This window comes from Xenopus laevis, chromosome 1L (assembly GCF_017654675.1).
Source record: "Xenopus laevis strain J_2021 chromosome 1L, Xenopus_laevis_v10.1, whole genome shotgun sequence".
Classification (NCBI taxonomy): domain Eukaryota; kingdom Metazoa; phylum Chordata; class Amphibia; order Anura; family Pipidae; genus Xenopus; species Xenopus laevis.
Window position 1 is genome coordinate 77,881,278 of NC_054371.1, and position 19,163 is coordinate 77,900,440.

At 41.1% G+C, this 19,163-nt stretch overlaps 1 protein-coding gene across 2 annotated transcripts in view; it reads right to left on the reverse strand.

Annotated features, from left to right (window-relative positions):
* Nucleotides 1-433: 433 nt before the first annotated feature.
* The window catches only part of dpy19l1.L (dpy-19 like C-mannosyltransferase 1 L homeolog), a 41,480-nt gene continuing 22,750 nt past the window's right edge, over nucleotides 434-19,163 (reverse strand). For both annotated transcript variants that reach the window (XM_018251938.2, XM_018251942.2), the window contains exons 15-24: nucleotides 13,224-13,304; nucleotides 12,428-12,529; nucleotides 11,043-11,114; nucleotides 9,518-9,585; nucleotides 8,934-8,958; nucleotides 8,314-8,433; nucleotides 6,171-6,345; nucleotides 4,508-4,607; nucleotides 2,899-3,024; nucleotides 434-2,041 (exon numbers count right to left, since the gene is read on the reverse strand). In XM_018251938.2, the coding sequence (XP_018107427.1) occupies nucleotides 1,876-2,041; nucleotides 2,899-3,024; nucleotides 4,508-4,607; nucleotides 6,171-6,345; nucleotides 8,314-8,433; nucleotides 8,934-8,958; nucleotides 9,518-9,585; nucleotides 11,043-11,114; nucleotides 12,428-12,529; nucleotides 13,224-13,304 (1,035 nt within the window). In that variant the 3' untranslated portion in view covers nucleotides 434-1,875. The remainder of the gene's footprint in view (nucleotides 2,042-2,898; nucleotides 3,025-4,507; nucleotides 4,608-6,170; nucleotides 6,346-8,313; nucleotides 8,434-8,933; nucleotides 8,959-9,517; nucleotides 9,586-11,042; nucleotides 11,115-12,427; nucleotides 12,530-13,223; nucleotides 13,305-19,163) is intronic.

Genomic DNA, 19,163 nt, shown 5'->3' on the forward strand with positions numbered 1-19,163 from the left:
GGTCAATAGTCAGATGCATAAATATGAGGGAGTTCACCCTGATATGTTACAGTGGCTTGGCAACTTTATGGTCATAATGGTAGAAACATGCAAAAGTGCTAAAAAACACAGGGCCAGGGAATGTGAATTGATCAGAGACATTGCTATATATCTGTCGCTGAACATCATTTAGATTTAAGAATGAGATACACTGAGACAATAAGTTCCAGGCTGAAGGTCATTTATACCAAGAGGCCCATTTATCAAAGGTCAAATTTCGAATTCATGTGAATTTTTTTAATTTGAATATACTGTACTTTAATTTATTTAAGAAATTTTTTTTAATGTCTAATATTCAATCGAATGGGTCCGATCCGAAAATTCTAATTGTATTCACTTCATATTCGATTCGTATAAATCGAGTTTTTCTCCCAACAAAAGAACACAATTGTCATTTTTACGAATTACAAATACTGGTGGTTTTTTAATGTCTTTTAGGGGGTTATTTTAAAGCTTTTTTTTTTTTTTTTTACCTTAAATGAATTCGTCCTCAAAACTCTTTATTTAAGAAAAACGTGACGGTCTATAATGCGATCAAATAGGAACGACCTCGAAAACTCAAATCAAATTGTAACGCAACTCAAATTGAGTTTTCTTCTGAATGTCAGGAAGGCTATTAACATCTCCAAATGGCTCAACGGACTCTAGTCATTGACTTGTAAATTGCAGATTTTAAGTAGCGACTAGCGTATGTTCTAATTAGGACTGTTTCCATGGTCGAAGCGCGATACATTTCAAATTTGAATTTACATTCGAATAGGGGGATTAAAATTCGAATGTGTGAATTTTGACCCTTGAGAATTCTAATCTACTATTCGACCCTTGATACATCTGCCCCTAAATGCCTGATGCTGTATCGTAGATCGCTATTAGAAAGGCTTAAAAACCCCCATACAGACCGACAGCTTGCGGATACCTATAGTGATACTGCGCTGTCATGGGCACGGCTTTGTTTAAAAAATACAGCCAAGTTTTAACATTCTCATGGGTTATTTTCCCAAGTTAATGTGGCCAGTGAGATTCTTTTTGGCTCAGCCAGGATTTGCTGCAGAATTAAGGGGATATTCATATCTATTGCAGGCTTCAGCTCTATAACACTGCATTATTATTTGTATTGTTATACAATTCCTATAACAACAGAGCAGGCCATTCTGGCAGTATTTATATAGCATGGCACACACTCTGGATTTTCCCTTTTAAGGATTTTCTAGCAGACAGCCCTATTACAAAGCAGTGCATGCAATTAAGAAGTATGTGTACATATCTAACAAATAAAACAATACATGGAAGATTTCTAATGCCTCCTATCTATTCAAGTTTAATATTAGTAAACATATTGCCCACAATAAAAACCCCATTTCAGCTTATACAGGCTAGCTAATGATTCCACCCACAGCTGCTGCTTGTGATTATTTGGCAGGGAATGTAATACATACTGTATATATTATTACTGAACAACAACAAAAAAATGCACAAAAATTACTCCTCATCAAGGTCAATAAATACTGTCAGCAGTACTTGCAGCATGTGCCATATTTACAGACGAACATATATTCGGCTGCTAGTCTCATTGCACATTATCCTCTTTGGCGTGCAATTCCAGTAACTTCTGCTCGCTAATATTAAAGCCTGCGATTGGACATGGCTGGATTTGTAAAGGTAGAGATTAAAGGAAAAATCAGCCTATGGTTGGAAGGTACAAGCAATACAGACTTGCATAGCAATAGGGATAATACAAAATAGTTAGCTACAAATATAGGCAAAATGCACTTTTAATAAAACTAATACAGATATTTTCTCGTAAAAACTTAGAAAGCTTGGGATTATCTCTGTCACTCAGTGTTTCTTACTCCCTCGCAAACTCAGCACTTTGTAAACACCATTGTTAAATACTGTTAAAAAGTGGGGTCTTGATTCCTTTCCCATCATAGAACATAATGGAACTTTCCCCACATTCTCTGGATCTTCAATGTCCCATATTTCCGGCAAGCTGCACCCAGGTCTGCAAACGACAAAGGATATAGTTAAATGGGTGCCCTAAATTATTACTTTAATGCAGTCAGGACCAGCAGCACATTTTCCTTAGGGAACTTAAAGTGGTGGTTCACCTTTAAGTTAACTTTTAGCATGTTATAGAATAGGCAATTCTAAGCTACTTTTCAATTGGTCTTATTTATTTTTTTTATAGTTTTTTTAATTCTGTGCCTTTTTCTTCTGAGACTTTCCAGCTTTCAAATGGGGGTCACTGACCCCATCTGAAAAACAAATGATCTGTAAGGCTACAAATGTATTGTTATTGCTCATTTTTCCTATTCAGACCCTCCCCTATTCATAGTCCAGTCTTATTTATATCTGTGCTTGGTTGCTAGGGTAATTTGGGCCCAAGTAACCAGATCACTGAAACTGCAAATTGGAGAGCTGCTGAGTAAAAAGCTAAATAACTCAAAAACCATAAACATTATAAATTGTCTCTGCACTATGACAAATGTAATAAAATGGACTTTAATGACATTATATGCACTGGGTGTTACTACAGATATGGACGCCGTTATCTAGAATCCTCTGTACCTGGGGTTTGCTGGATAAGGGGTCTATAATTTGGAACTTTAAACTTTATATCTACTAAAAATCATTTAAACATTAAATAAATCACACTAGATTTTTGCCTTCAATAAGGATTAATTGGATTTGACTTGGGATCAAGTACAAGGTACTGTTTTATTAATATAGGGAAAAGGGAAATCATTTTTAAAAATCTGAATGATATAATCAAAATGGAAACTACGGGAGATGACCTTCCTGTATTTCACAGCTTTCTAGATAACCTGTTTCCTATAAACCATCGTTTAAAATACTCACTTGGTCCTCCGCGTACACCAGGTATCTTCTAATATAAAGTAGTCGACTCCCATTCCAAGTAATGTACTTTTCACTTCCTTTGCCGGCTTACGACTGTACATAGTGTAGACCATTTTAGTGCGAGCTCTAGAGTTTTCAAATGCAAATGACATTAAAATGTGTGCTAACAATAGTAAAACAGATGCAATACTTCATTTTTTTAAATGATCAATTTTCTACACAGACAGGGCAGATTTTTTTAAAAGGTCAAACTATTTCTCCTATAAAGATGGTTTCATTTATTTCCCCATTAGTCAAATTTTCTTCCCACATTTGAGAAAGCTTTTCTGTTTTAATACTTTTCATGGCTTTTCTCCAGAAAGAAACACAATGTAACCCATTGGTTTTTCCCCCTCCAGCTCGAGCCATCAAAAACCATTTTATCCTATAGGCCAAAAGCTTCCCTAAAAGTCAACTGAAATAAGAACTGAGGAAATTTGCCAGAATACAAGTCTATGGGGAAATTTCTACATCTCTGTATATCTTTTCCACTTCCTTCAGGAAAAACATTAGACACTGGGGAAAAAGTTGGGTTTTTTTCACACAAAAAGAGTGAAAATTATTCCCCAGTAAATAATAAATATGCTCCAAAATAGCAGCCATTATACTTGTACAAGTACAAGAACCCAGGGGCCATTTAGCGTCGGAGTGGGTCAAAGAGGGGCAGCATCACTAGTGCAATGAGCGCAATGACGCTCTTTGCACTAGCGGAGCTGAATTTCCAGGTTAATACCCAGAAATTTGGCTTCTAAAGTTACAAGAGGCGGCTTTTTGCCGCCCCTAGTAACTGGCCGCTCGCTCCTACCTGAGGGAGGTGCGGCCCTGCAAGAGCCGTCCCTTTGGTATTGCATACTGGTGTTTCCAAGTACAAACTAGAGTGATGGTTTGAGATGGCAAAAGAAAACAACTGCCAGTTTAACGAATTACAAAAACTGGTGTTGTTATGTCTTTCAGGAGGTTATTTATCAAAGGTCAAGTGTTAGAGTTTTTTTTTTTTTTTTTAGCTCAAATGAACTCGAAAATAGATCGATTTTTATTCTTAAAAAAACTTGAATGCCAGGAAGGCTATTAACCTCGTCAAATGGGTCAAAGGACCACTGCCATTGACTTCTACATAAACTGGGCAGGTTTTAGGTGGCCACCTATCAAATTCTAGTTGTTTCCAGGGTCAAGGCTAGATAAATCTCGAATTCTAATTTTTTTTTTTTTAGCAGAAGAATTTGAGTTGAAAATTCGAATTTACCATTTGAACCTTAGTAAATCTGCCCATAAATGTCTTTTAATGCTGCATTTACAATACCAGTAATAAAAAGTAGTAACAATAAATTTGAAGCCTTACAAAAGAGCATTTGGTTTTAAGATGGGGTCAGTGACCCCCATTCAAAGCTGGAAAAAGTCAGAAGAAGGCGGAAAATAATTCAAATACTATAAAAAAAAAAAAAAAGGTGTGTGGGTGATCTAAGAAAATATTTCAGCTCTTGCCTTTACACTTGTACACTTTTAAATTTTTGCTTTGCAATATATTAACTTTCATTATAAAATGTCAATATCTTCAAAATGTAAAACACACCTCAAGTCAGTATCTTCATAGTGTGGATGATTGACAATGGGGCGCCCAGTGGATAGCTTGACACTTGCCATTGTAGGCATGGCTCCAGCGAATACAGCATCTAAAGACAAATCATTTCACTCAAAAGACTGTCTTTGCAAAATACAGAATGCGTCTGGTATCTGAATAATGTATGTGACTGTTTTTGTACAGATAGGTGTCTCTACTTATCTATGGATATCTGTATACATGGGACTTTAAAAAACAAATGTCATCATAGGTGAAGGGTGATTTTTGTTTGGGTAGGCTAAGTCTAATGTTATATCAACAGTTTCTTCATCAGTAATTTTGCACTGGCGGAGAAACAGCTGATTCGGTCCCATATAATAAGCACTGGCAAAAGTTGCAATTCACCTGTCTGAGCACACAGGGAGGATTTTTGTCTAAAAATGCACTACAATCTGAATTCTGTCCCATACATGGGCTGACTTAAGAGCTACCGATGCTCCCACAGACTGGTGAAGTACTAAGTCATTTTTCACTTGCCATGGACAAAGCCCAGACTATAATGAAACTAATATTCATCACTCTTTTATTATCAAAATTATAGAAATAGTTCAGTTCTTCCACGTTACTGCAAATCGGGGCTTGTGATAAATCATGTTTATTGGTCTACTTTCATAAAAAAACAAGGGATATGCTAACTGCGTCATTTATGAGACATCTTACATGCAGAAGGTATAATGCAGATATATTTTGGTCCCCCTGCAAAAAACAGTAGCTGCTTTTTTACTGCAGTTTCAAAGTAAAACAGTATAATAGTTGCATTCAACCATCAACACAAAAGTTGTGTGTAAGAGGAAGTAGTCTGACTGTTCTGTTAGCTGATCCAGAGAAAGGTGAATTTAATTGATACAATAGTTGCTAATATTCCACATATACAGTCATATGAAAAAGTTTGGGAACTCCTCTTAATTCTTTGGAGTTTTGTTGATCATTGGCTGAGCTTTCGAAGTAGCAACTTCCTATTAATATATAACATGCCTTATGGAAACAGTTGTTTTTCAGCAGTGACTAAAGTTTATTGGATTAACAGAAAATATTAGACAGGTGCATACATTTGGCCATCCCAACAGAGATATTACATCAATACTTAGTTGAGCCTCCTTTTGCAAATGTAACAGCCTCTAGACGCCTCCTATAGCCTTTGATGAGTGTCTGAATTCTGGATAGCGGTATTTTTCCATACAAAATCTCTCCGGTTCAGTTCGATTTGATGGCTGCCGAGCATGGACAGACTGCGTCAATGATAGAGATTTTCAATGATATTCAAGTCAGGGTGCACTTCTCCCTCTGCATAAATGCAGTGAAGTGCATTTAGGGTCATTGTCTTGTTGGAATATCAAACCCCTGCGTAACTTCAACTTTGTGACTGATGCTTGAACATTATCCTGAAGAATTTGTTGATATTGGGTTGAATTCAATCGACCCTCGACTTTAACAAGGGCCCCAGTCCCTGAACTAGCCACACAGCCCCACAGCATGATGGAACCAAATTAGACAGTACGTAGCAGGGTGAGAACATGAATAAACCCAGATTAGCTAGACAAAGAGCAGCAGAAAGCCCTGCCTCTCTGTATCATGCATGCAATTTCTAATGCAACAATAATATTCAAACCCCTACCTGGATTTGTATTTGAATGAATCCATTCCAGAAGTTTTTCCTGGGGTAAATTGCTGAACTCCCCTTTAATGCTCCATTGACTCTGCAGGTTACTGTAGCCTTGTAGTGCCATTAATCCTACGATGATGAAGATGAATGCTGAGTGATGTACTTTCGTGGAAATCCAGCCAAACAGCTGCAATAACATGATGATCAATGACAAATCATTCAAGCAGCTGTCACTATTCTGAACTTGATGCAAATTCAGACTGTAATCCCCCTGCATTGTTCCCACCTGTATCACCTCTTTTGTTCACATCTCATACAAACTGCTGGAGAGGTACCAGAATAGTGTCACTGTATGTAGCACAGTATGAACTGTTCATCTTAAAGTGGTCCTGATAGGTTTCCCTGTCTCCTGTGCTTTTCTGCCTTCCCTATACTCGCTATGTGTGCCATACTCTGCCTGTCCTATGCTCCGTGTGCGTGCCATACTCTGCCTGCCCTATGCTCCATGTGTGTGTCATACTCTGCCTGTCCTATGCTCCCTGTGTGTGTCATACTCTGCTCGCCCTATGCTCCCTGTGTGCATCATACTCTGCCTGTCCTTTGCTCCCTGTGTGTGCCATACTCTGCCTTCCCTATGCTCCTTGTCTGTGCCATACTCTGCCTGCCTTATGCTCCCTGTGTGTGTCATACTCTGCCTGCCCTATGCTCCCTGTTGTGCCATACTCTGCCCTATGCTCCATGTGTGTTTCATACACTGCCTGCCCTATGCTCCTTGTGTGTGCCATACTCTGCCTGCCTTATGCTCCCTGTATGTGTGTCATACTCTGCCTGCCCTATACTCCCTGTGTGTGCCATACTCTGCCTGGCCTATGCTCACTGTGTGTGCCATACTCTGCCTGGCCTATGCTCACTGTGTGTGCCATACTCTGCCTGGCCTATGCTCACTGTGTGTGCCATACTCTGCCTGCCTTATGCTCCCTGTATGTGTGTCATACTCTGCCTGCCCTATACTCCCTGTGTGTGCCATACTCTGCCTGGCCTATGCTCACTGTGTGTGCCATACTCTGCCTGGCCTATGCTCACTGTGTGTGCCATACTCTGCCTGGCCTATGCTCACTGTGTGTGCCATACTCTGCCTGGCCTATGCTCCCTGTGTGCATCATACTCTGCCTGTCCTATGCTCCCTGTGTGTGCCATACTCTGTCTTCCCTATGCTCCTTGTCTGTGCCATACTCTGCCTGCCTTATGCTCCCTGTGTGTGTCATACTCTGCCTGCCCTATGCTCCCTGTTGTGCCATACTCTGCCCTATGCTCCATGTGTGTTTCATACACTGCCTGCCCTATGCTCCTTGTGTGTGCCATACTCTGCCTGCCTTATGCTCCCTGTATGTGTGTCATACTCTGCCTGCCCTATACTCCCTGTGTGTGCCATACTCTGCCTGGCCTATGCTCACTGTGTGTGCCATACTCTGCCTGGCCTATGCTCACTGTGTGTGCCATACTCTGCCTGGCCTATGCTCACTGTGTGTGCCATACTCTGCCTGCCTTATGCTCCCTGTATGTGTGTCATACTCTGCCTGCCCTATACTCCCTGTGTGTGCCATACTCTGCCTGGCCTATGCTCACTGTGTGTGCCATACTCTGCCTGGCCTATGCACACTGTGTGTGCCATACTCTGCCTGGCCTATGCTCACTGTGTGTGCCATACTCTGCCTGGCCTATGCTCACTGTGTGTGCCATACTCTGCCTGGCCTATGCTCACTGTGTGTGCCATACTCTGCCTGCCCTATGCTCTGTGTATGCCATACTCTGCCTGCCCTATGCTCACTGTGTGCAATACTCTGCCTGCCGTATGCTGCCTGTGTGTGCCATACTCTGCCTGCTCTATGTTGCCTGTATGTGCCCTGAGTGATATTCCTGCATTAAGCATCAACCATTTGATTTTTTTGGTGTGCTACTACCATTAATGTGGATATGGTCTTGTGGTAACATGGGCGTGTTTAAAAAAACAGGGAGTGGTAAACACTGGCTTCCAATATTGGCCCTCCACCATGTAGGCCAGAAAACCTCCAGTATTTATAGAGACATTTTAAAATGCAGTTTGAAAATAATGAGTTATAAAACATCATTCCAGCATAATAACATAAGCAGGTACCTGCTTGGAACAGAACAGAGAAGCCATGATGCACATGTGTGGTGTCAGGAATAGCTTTAGCCGCATTATTAGGATGCCAAGGGCAGCAAATGCTACCAGCTGCAAGGCATGATACACCAACTGTTGAAAGAAGAAAGAAGTGATTAATTCTATATCAGTAATTACAATATGGTAAAAGTTCTAAGCAGCAGTGAGCCAGCACATGATCCATTGGGATGTTACGGTTACATTCCAAGGATATTTGTTTGGGTTCGTGCTAAAAGCATTTTAAACCTACAGAGACTTATTGATCATAGAGCATCAGAACATTTTATATAAACATGTATCATCTCTTCACGAATAAACCATCTGTTTGACAAACCATTCTTCTGCTTGCATGCAGGCACAAGGAGCAGAGTGGTGGTCGGCCCGAAAATGCCTGATTTCATGTTTTCAGGCTGACATCTGCTCCATTTCGTGTGCCTGCACGCAAGTGGAAGTTGCACTATTCAGTGCAGATCAATAAAGCTGGAAAGAGAGTTTATCTGCTTCTCTCAGCCTGCAAAAAATACTCTGAAGTTGAAACAAGTAGAGCGAACGCTCAGTGTGCCCTAGCAGCATTAAAATGGACAAATCTTTACCTCTCCGCTGGTGGAATGTTCCAATCTACAGAAAATAAAAAAAGGAGAAACAACTGAGTTTTAGAAAAGACAATTATAACCAAAACACTTTAATACAGACCAGTTAAGTTTTCTGTTAACAAATCTACACTCAATCACAAATGGATGACAAAGTGCCCTCTTTATTGTGCCTCTTTATCGCACCTAAAAAGAAAGTCAGGTTTGTTGGGAAACAAATTCCCGTGAATAATACAGCGTAAAGACAAAGCAACCCCCAAAAATAAAATGTTTTATAACAAAATAAAATGTAATTATATGCAACTTTTCAAGTCATTTTCACAGGTTCATTTATTTGTAAATCAAATTGGTATCGGAAGCCGTCTCTGTCTGTCCCTTGCTACTGGTGATTCTGACTATGCTGCAGAGATCAGTGTGAGAGCAGTGGAGAGCTAACTTCTTAGACATTGTCCAAGTGTAGAAACTATAAGTGCAGAAAGAAACAGACAAATATGGCTTTCATTTGCAATAAAATTTTGTTTTGCTCCTCTGCCATTCTATTAATAAAAAGTGGTGTGATTAGAAGAAAAAAAAACTGATCCTTTCACCTTCCGTTTGGTGGACTTTTTGATGCATTTGTTTTTGCTGAAGCGGAAATCTGCAGATCTCGAAGAGCCTAGGAACAAACCACAGAAGTGAGGTATTATAACTTTCATAAGTTAATGAAATTGTATTCAACAAATTTACTATGAGCATAAAGCTGCTGTACATGTATGCAAGGAGAGATGTCCTATGACACCAAAGACATGGAACACCCTAGTATGTTGACCCACAGAAGTGGTGGGATACATATATATATATATATATATATATATATATATATATATATATATATATATATATATATATATATATATATATATATATATATATATATATATATATATATATATATATATATATATGCACATGCATATATACATAGCAGCGCGCATCCTAGTTCGACATGGGTGCAATAAATAGGGTTTACGCTGAACATACTTTTTGTGTGTTGTTCTTATTGTAAAAAATCTATGTTTTTGTTATTTCTTGAGCCAAACAGGGAACCTGAAGCACCTCCATGTTTGTTCTTTGCAAGGTAGATAATTTCAATACCAGTGTACAACCCCTACCATCACCCATTTTTGTGACTGTTTTTGATAGCAGGAGTCCATTATTCAACTGAATTATCTGTGCCCTGGTAATCTAATTATCTGCCTCACAAGGACCAAACAGTTACATTGAGTTGAAAAAAGACAAAGTCCATCAAGTTCAACCCCTCAAAATAAAAACCCAGCATCCATACACACACCCCTCCATACTTTTACAAAAATTCTATATACCCATATCTATACTAACTATAGAGCTTAGTATCACAATAGCCTTTTATATTATGTCTGTCCAAAACATCATCCAAGCCATTCTTAAAGGCATTAACTGAATCAGCCATCACAACATCACCCGGCAGTACATTCCACAACCTCACTGTCCTGACTGTGAAGAACCCCCTACGTTGCTTCAAATGAAAGTTCTTTTCCTCTAGTCTGAAGGGGTGGCTTCTGGTACGCTGATCCTCTTTATGGGTAAAAAGGTCCCCTGCTATTTGTCTATAATGTCCTCTAATGTACTTGTAAAGTGTAATCATGTCCCTTCACCAGCGCCTTTTTTCCCCACAGAAAACAACCCCAACCTTGACAGTCTACATGGAGTAACTTTGGTTTCCCTGCGTGCCTTGTTCAGCTCCAGAAATAACAAAATCCACAAAAGCTTTAAAATGTATATTCAGCACAAGCCGATTCATTGCACTCATAAAGAACAAGGCAGAGCACTGCACCTTTACATATTTAGAAACGATTTCTGGGGTAAAATGAGAAATAGAGTTATGGCTTACTATGATTGATACTACATTAAAGAAATTATAAATCCTTAACCTCATTTAGTACGTGCGAGAGTCTTAGTTCTAGACTCTACTGAACCTGCTTGAAGGAATTATTGAGGTCAGTGTTGTGTGTCATTTAATTAATTGTCCACCCTGCCAAACAAGCAGGGCATAAACTGTAACTGTAATGGTTTTAGAGCACTGATTTCACTTACCTGTACACATATGGTGATAAACACAATAAATACTACTGGGAGAAGGAGAGTCTTTAAATATCTCCATGGTGTCTGGAAAAAAAAATAAAACATTGCTTGGTACTTAATCACTGTGTATGGAGATATTCTCTGTGTTTTAAGGGAAATGTTGCATGAAGGCAGTCAGTCAGTTGGGTACTCAATGATGGGTGCAAGGTACCCACAGCTTCAAACACAACCAAAACATTTAATTCAGAGGATGATGGTAAAATGGCGTCCAGTAACACCCACAACCCCAAAGTGGACCAGTACAGGCATGTGCAACCTCTAATAAACCACAGAGAATATAAGACACCTAAATAAAAGATTTATTAAGACTATAAAATGCAACCTCATCACTTAAAACCAACTGAAAAAAAAATGTTTTCAAGTCTGACATCAATCATGGCTCAATACATAGTATTTCTTTCCACCAATTCTCCCCATTAATGTGTTATCTTCTGCCAAAGGATAACACATCAGATTACAGTGACATGGAATGTTTATAAGGCCCTTTAGGCCTACTGTATTTGCAGCTTTCTAAGGGGCAGATTTACTAAAGGGCGAAGTGACTAACGTTAGCGAAAATTCACCAGCGTGACGTCATATCGTTACTTTGCCGATTTACTAACGGGCGCAGGCTAAACTTTGCTAACGAAGGCGATAGACTCTAGCGGTAATTCGTTCCCTTATGCCTGGCGAAGTTGCGCTCTGGCGAAGGGACATAACTACGCAAATTCACTAAGATGTGGATTTTACTGAACGTTACCTCTTGCGCCAGACTTGCCTTCGCCATCTCAGACCAGGTGAAGTGCAATTCCTCAAAAAATAGTTGAAAATTTTTCTAAGTCCCAAAAAAACACTGGCGACTTCTTTTTTCAGGGTGATAGGCTGCAAAGAGCGTAATTTTTCTTCGGTACCCGGCTTCCGCCCTACATTTCCTAACATATGGCACATATACTATACACTGGGCTCATGTGTAGGGCAATATAACAACTCTATTTTATTTTATTAAGGTTTCCCGGGCTTGTGTAGTGTAATGTATTTGCTGCAACATATACATCCATTCAACTATAACTTCCCGTCGTATGCAAATTAGCCAACGATAGCGCAACTTCACTTCGCTTGCCGCAGTAACGCTACTTCGCCAGCGTTTGGCGCCCTGGACGCAACTTTGGATTTGAGTGAATTAGCGTTGTCCTGGCGAATTTACTCCTGGCGAAGTGTTGCGTTTTGAGTGAAGCAAATTCGTCGCTTAGTGAATCTGCCCCTTAGAGAGAACTCTGAAGACACACTTTCCATTCATCTGAATGGGAAATGCACTGCATATAACTACAAAGTAGAAAGTAAAATGAATAACATTGTACCTCTCTCTCCATGAAGTCAAATTCTGCGGCGCAGGTATACATTAGGGTATCGAAATCCTTGTAAGTGGTAAACTTGGATTTAAGGAGGTTGCCTATATGCGCCTAAAACAAGCACACACTGGTTTAGAAGACTGTAGAATCACAGATAAATGCAAGCCACAAGACAGTGAGGACAGTAACAATGCAATGATATCATACAAATGTTGCATTATGAAACTTTCAGTTCTAAAGGTTTTGTGTTTAGATTGGATATTGCTATTTGGTTGCCAGGGTCACTCTACCAAACAGTTAGTAGATAGCCTCCCCACAACAAAAAGTTGTACTTAGGTACTTGAACATAAATTTTAATATGGCCCAATAATTAAATATCTATGAGAAGCAGATCAGGCAAAAAAAAAAAACAGACATACAAAAACCAAAACACGCTATATGTTAGTTTTAATACACTTCCCCATAAGGGAAACCAAAAATGTATTGGTGGAGCAGCAGAGCAATCAATGCTACCTGGTTGGTAGAACAGGGTCACATTTTGCACTACGGTAGTTCTTATATTTAGCCCGTTGATGGTATTGTTGATACAAATACACTAGTGGCTAATCTGCTTTGCCAAAAAAGGACTATTTTATGATATGTTGTACAAAAGCTAGTGGTCATATAACAAGGTCTTTCAGCCTATAATAAAGCTGCTAAAATTCAGATGTAATATATATTGTGATCTAATGCCTGTATGATTCTTTAGGAGTACTATGAAATATCTCACTTGAACATGAATGACATTACTGTTACAATAACTTACATCATCTGCTGCACCCAGTAACTTTGCTATTACGGCTTTTAAAAGGACTGTTCCCACCATCCATGAAACCACATGCAGTATCTGTAAGAGAAATAATACTGGTTATCGAGCCTTTAAATTGCCTGAGAATCTGCAATGCTGCCAATGCCCAAAAAAGTAAAGCAACATTTCTCTAAGTCATCTTGGGGGACACAGGGACAGTGGGGTATAGCTGGTACATCCAGGAGGGCAGGACACAACAGTAGGAAAAACTTAGCCCCTCCTCTACTGGCTATACCGCCAGCAGGCGGAGCTTAGATCAGTTTTTGTTGTGTCCTCAGGAGGATAGGACGTAAAATTTTTTGCTCTATTTATTATTTTATTTTTGTCAGTTGCATGACACCAAGGGAATGCCCAGGCCCTCTACACTGAGCAGAGGTTACCCATAGGCATTCTACAACGTGGGACCTGACTCCGGGGTTCTTATTGTATAAGACCATCCAGTCTCACAATAGTCTCCCCTCTTTTAGGTGGAAACTGACTGGCCGGAGGACAGAGGAGAAAACCTGCAGGACTCTGTAAGTATACTTCTGTCCTCCACTCCTCTGCTCTCTTTCCCCTCTCTCTACATATTAGAAGAGAGGTCTGTCTCCTAGGGGCAAGGGCTGCTTCAGCCGTCTGTTACAGGGCTGCTAACTCCTTCTCTCTGCCTGCTCCTCTCCCCCCTCCCACAGGCGCGCTCCCTGTCTGTCTCCATTATACTAACGGTACTAAGACAGTGGGGCAAGGCAGCGCTGCACTATGTGCAAAAGGGAGGTGTCAGGCGTCTTTATTAGGCAGGAGAGGGGTAACGGTCACTTCAGTGACTTCCTGGCAGCAGCGCCGAAGAGAGAAATAACCGCTCTAGGTCTGGCGCCGTTCTCTCTCTGTTCTCGCTTGATCTGCACGCTCCCTGAGATCGCGGCCGCCATTTTGTTTTCCGCACCGGAGCTACAGTGCGCACATTATAGCGCAACAGCAGCACTTCTGTGGGAAGCGGTTATACACGCTCCTAGCCCTCTGGAGCCCCCTCTGTGAGAACAGACAGACAAGTGAGGGAGACACTGTAGCAGCCTGCCTTCGCTGCAAAAGTCCCCAGGGAAAGCCTCCTCTGCTGGTTTCTACCACAGCACGGCTGAGCTAAGACATTTATATATATATTATATATACTGCTTATTATTTTATGCTATTACCATGTCTGAGGGATCTGGTGACAGGCCTTTTTCCAGGGGGGCACCTTCTGCCCAAGTCAGATATTTAGCTTGTGCCACGTGCCGCAAACGTTTGCCCCCTGGGCACAAAGAGCCATTATGCACTAAATGCAAGCCACCTGTGGTTGGTCCTGAATCTCCAGCACCTGCTCCTCCCCAAGTAGACCTAGGTGTTCAAGGGGAGCCTGCGTCTCCACTTACAAGCTCTCCTCCTCCAGGGCCCTCTCATAAACTGCCTTCCACTCCAGAGTGGGCATCACAGTTAGCTTCTGGGATACCTTTGTTGGCACAGTCTCTAGACAAGCTGCTTTCCCGCCTTGATAAGCCAAAGGGGAGAGTTTCAAAACGCAGAGCTCCTTCCCCATCCGAAGATGAGAGCGATTCTCCTCCTAGAGGTTTTTCACCATTCCTACCTGATTCCGGTGATGAATTTGGGCAATCAGAAGGCGAACTCTTATCAGACTCAGAAAGGGAGGATGAGGGAGGATGAGGATTCACGCAGGAATTCCTCCGAGTCTGTAGATGCTCTAATTACTTCTGTGCTTGAGACGCTCCATTTTCAGGACTCAGGGGCATCATCTGACACCACTAAGAGCCTGTTTAAACGTCATAGTAAGACCTCACCTGTTTTTCCTGCTCATGCTCAACTTGATCAGATCATACAACAGGAATGGGACACTCCAGAGAGACGTTTTCAGACAAATCGAAAGTTTCAAAGACTCTATCCATTTCCTAAGGAGCTTATAGAAAGGTGGTCAATGCCACCTTCAGTGGATCCGCCTGTATCCCGGCTCTCCAAAAACACCGCTCTTCCTGTTCCAGATGCCTCATCTTTCAGGGATTCGATGGATAAGAAACTGGAAAGTCTTCTTCGCTCCGTGTTCTCAGCCTCAGGCACCTCGATACGACCTGTCCTTGCCATGGCATGGGTCAGCAGAGCAGTCCAGTCCTGGTCAGACTCCCTACTTACTGCCATTGATTCCGGGACACCTCGCCATGAGCTTTCTCAATATGCTTCCCAAATTAAGGAAGCGAATGACTACTTATGTGAGGCTTCACTGGATGCACTGCAGGTCATCAGCAGATCATCGGCACTTTCTGTAGCAGCCCGTAGATCACTTTGGATGAAGCTCTGGTCAGCAGACCTTTCCTCAAATCCACTCATTCAAGACTCCTGGATCCACGAGGTAGTAACCCAGGGCTACCATCTAGAATTTGCTTCAAGCCCCCCCAATCGTTTCTTCATGTCCAGACTGCCACAAAACTCAGACAAGAAGACAGCCTTCCTGGGCGCAATATCAACACTTTCAAAGGCGCAGGTGATCATTCCCGTACCAGTCACAGAACTCTTCAAGGGCTACTACTCAAACCTATTTGTAGTGCATATACACAAAGTGACCGAGCACCAAAATTGAAACAATAGTAGCAGTGCACCCGCAAGTTAATTTATAACAATTGTATCAAACATATATATCTATTAAGGTAATACACGGTGGGATACATAATTACTCATGCCCCCTCCCTGTAAACCTCCAGTTAACTAGTTCAGGTGCAGAAGTAGATAGAGAATTAAAACACAACTTTTATTAGTCTCACTTAAAAGATCACGCTACAAATACACATCATTGTGGATCCTCCTCAATGATGCTGGACCATGTCCATAAAACAAACACATAGCTTAAAAACACATAGGTTGGAACAGTGGGGGAATAGTGCACTGATATCCAATCAGCCACTATCACTACAAGTGTCGTCAGTGATGGGGTTTATCTAAGTAAGTTAATTCCCCTATAATTGTCTGTACACATAAACAGATAATACAGCACCCAGTTTTTAGTTCAAAAAAGCCTCAAAGAAATGGCACTCGCTCCTAACCTTAGAGCGATTGTATATTAGATTAGCCAAAAGACGTCTGTTCCAAAAGCTGGTCAGAAGTCTAACCAGCCCTCCCAAACCACCCTTCCATTTGCCCAAAATAATTCTGCCTAGCTACGTAGGGAGCAAATGGGGGCTGGTCCCCCACTGTCCACCTATGCCACCCAACGCGTTTCACCGAAAAACCGGCTTCTTCAGGGGCATAAGTGAATTTCGCGTGTCTTGTGAGCATTTAAATAGGGTATGCGCAATACATGCGTCTTGACTTCCGCATACGTCACTTACGTCACGTGACGTGCGTCTCTTCGTCGTCCAATGAGGTCCATGCAAAGGACGCGCCCCTATTTCCGCATATGTCACCAACTTACCGTGACGTGCGGCTCTTTTCCTTCGGCTACAATTTGCGCTTTTCCCTCCTACTGAGCACTGCCTCCTTGTGCGTAATCCGCATCACAGAATGCTCTGTGTCGGCACTCCCATTTCTCCCTGTCTGGTTGCGTATAAGCGCACTGCTGTATATTGTGACTGACAGGGGGGGGAGGAGCTTTGACACATCTCAATTCTGGCCACGCCCACATCCTTTGAGGCATAGAGAAAGTGACCCATTGTGTGCAATATACATTGTATTCTTAATAGTACTACAATGTAATTAGCTGACTTCAAAAAACAGGAAGGACAGACCGGAAAAGAGATAGAGTATACATAGGGAGCGAATTCTAGTGTAATCTAAAATTATAGGAAGGGGCTAAATGTAAATCCTTCATTCAGGCCACTTGGTGGCCTTGCTATTGAGCCAGTAAATCCATTCAGTTTCACATTTAAGTAACTTATTGTCAATATCTCCAATTCGTGAGGTGGATTTGATATGTTCTACAGCGATAAATTTCATCACTCCACTATTACCACTATGATGTGTATTAATGTGGTTTGCAATCGTTGTATTTCTCTTATTGCGAACATCGCCCACATGTTCCAAAATCCGTCTTCTAAATTCTCTTTTTGTTTTGCCGACATATCTCATTCCGCATTTACATTCCATGACATATATGACTCCCATGGTTTTACAATTTATAAACTGTTTGATAGTGTATTCTTCTATGTCAAGTCTGCCATAGAGGGTTGTGCTCTTACGTACAAATGGGCAGGCCAGACAGTCCCCACATTTGTAACATCCCTTGATGTTACACGTCAACCAAGTTGGTTTGGACGGATTATTATAATGGCTATGAATGAGACGGTCACGTAAATTCTTGCTTCGTCTATAAGTTATCAGGGGACGATCTCCTATAGTTTCTTTGAGATCTGCATCCTGTTCTAAGATGTGCCAGTGTTTCTTAAGGATGTCAGAGATTTCCTTATGCTGTGAGCTAAAGTCACCAATAAGTCTTATCGGTTGTTTATTTGACTTAGTTGGCATAACTGATTTTTTGTGTGTCTTGGGGGCTAAGAGATTATTTCGATTGGATTCTAAGGCTCTTTTATAGGCTCTTTTGAGACAGTTGTGACTGTATCCCCTTTGCTTGAATCTATCATAAAGTTTTTTTGCTTCAACTTTGAAGTCTTGCAGTGTGCTACATAATCGCCTAACCCGAAGATATTGACCGGTGGGTATCCCCTTAATTAGGTTATTTGGGTGTTGGCTATTGGCGTGTAGTAGGTTATTTGTCGCAGTTTCTTTTCTATAGACCGAAGTCTGTATATTGTTTTTATTGTCTCGATAGATACGAATATCCAAGAAGTTGACTGCCTCCTGATTAATCTCTGTGGTCACCCTTAAGTTTATTGTATTTGTGTTCAATATTTTAATGAACTCATTAAACTTTGATACCGTTCCAGTCCATAGCAACAAGACATCGTCTATGTAACGCAGCCACAGCGTTATATGTTGTGTGTATTCGATGAGTTCATCACTGAAAACAAAATTATGTTCCCACCACCTTCTGGTTAGACTTCTGACCAGCTTTTGGAACAGACGTCTTTTGGCTAATCTAATATACAATCGCTCTAAGGTTAGGAGCGAGTGCCATTTCTTTGAGGCTTTTTTGAACTAAAAACTGGGTGCTGTATTATCTGTTTATGTGTACAGACAATTATAGGGAATTAACTTACTTAGATAAACCCCATCACTGACGACACTTGTAGTGATAGTGGCTGATTGGATATCAGTGCACTATTCCCCCACTGTTCCAACCTATGTGTTTTTAAGCTATGTGTTTGTTTTATGGACATGGTCCAGCATCATTGAGGAGGATCCACAATGATGTGTATTTGTAGCGTGATCTTTTAAGTGAGACTAATAAAAGTTGTGTTTTAATTCTCTATCTACTTCTGCACCTGAACTAGTTAACTGGAGGTTTACAGGGAGGGGGCATGAGTAATTATGTATCCCACCGTGTATTACCTTAATAGATCTATTTGTAGTGCCCAAGAAGGACGGTTCGGTAAGACCCATTTTGGATCTCAAGGAATTAAACAAATTTCTTCGTCATCGAAGATTCAAGATGGAGTCTCTCAGATCTGTAATTGCGGCCATGTCCCCGGGGCAATTTCTGATTTCTCTAGACATAAAGGATGCCTACCTTCATGTTCCCATTTTCCCTCCGCATCAGAGATATTTGCGATTTGCCTTCCAAAATTGCCACTACCAATTCACAAGCCTTCCCTTCGGGTTAATGTCCGCTCCGAGGGTCTTCACGAAGATCATGGCAGCAGCAACTGCAGTGATTCGCAATACCGGAGTCTCCATCACACCCTATCTGGACGACCTGCTAATCAAAGCACCCTCCTTCTCGGAAGCTCAGAGATCTCTCCAGATATCCATGGACAAACTCCAGGA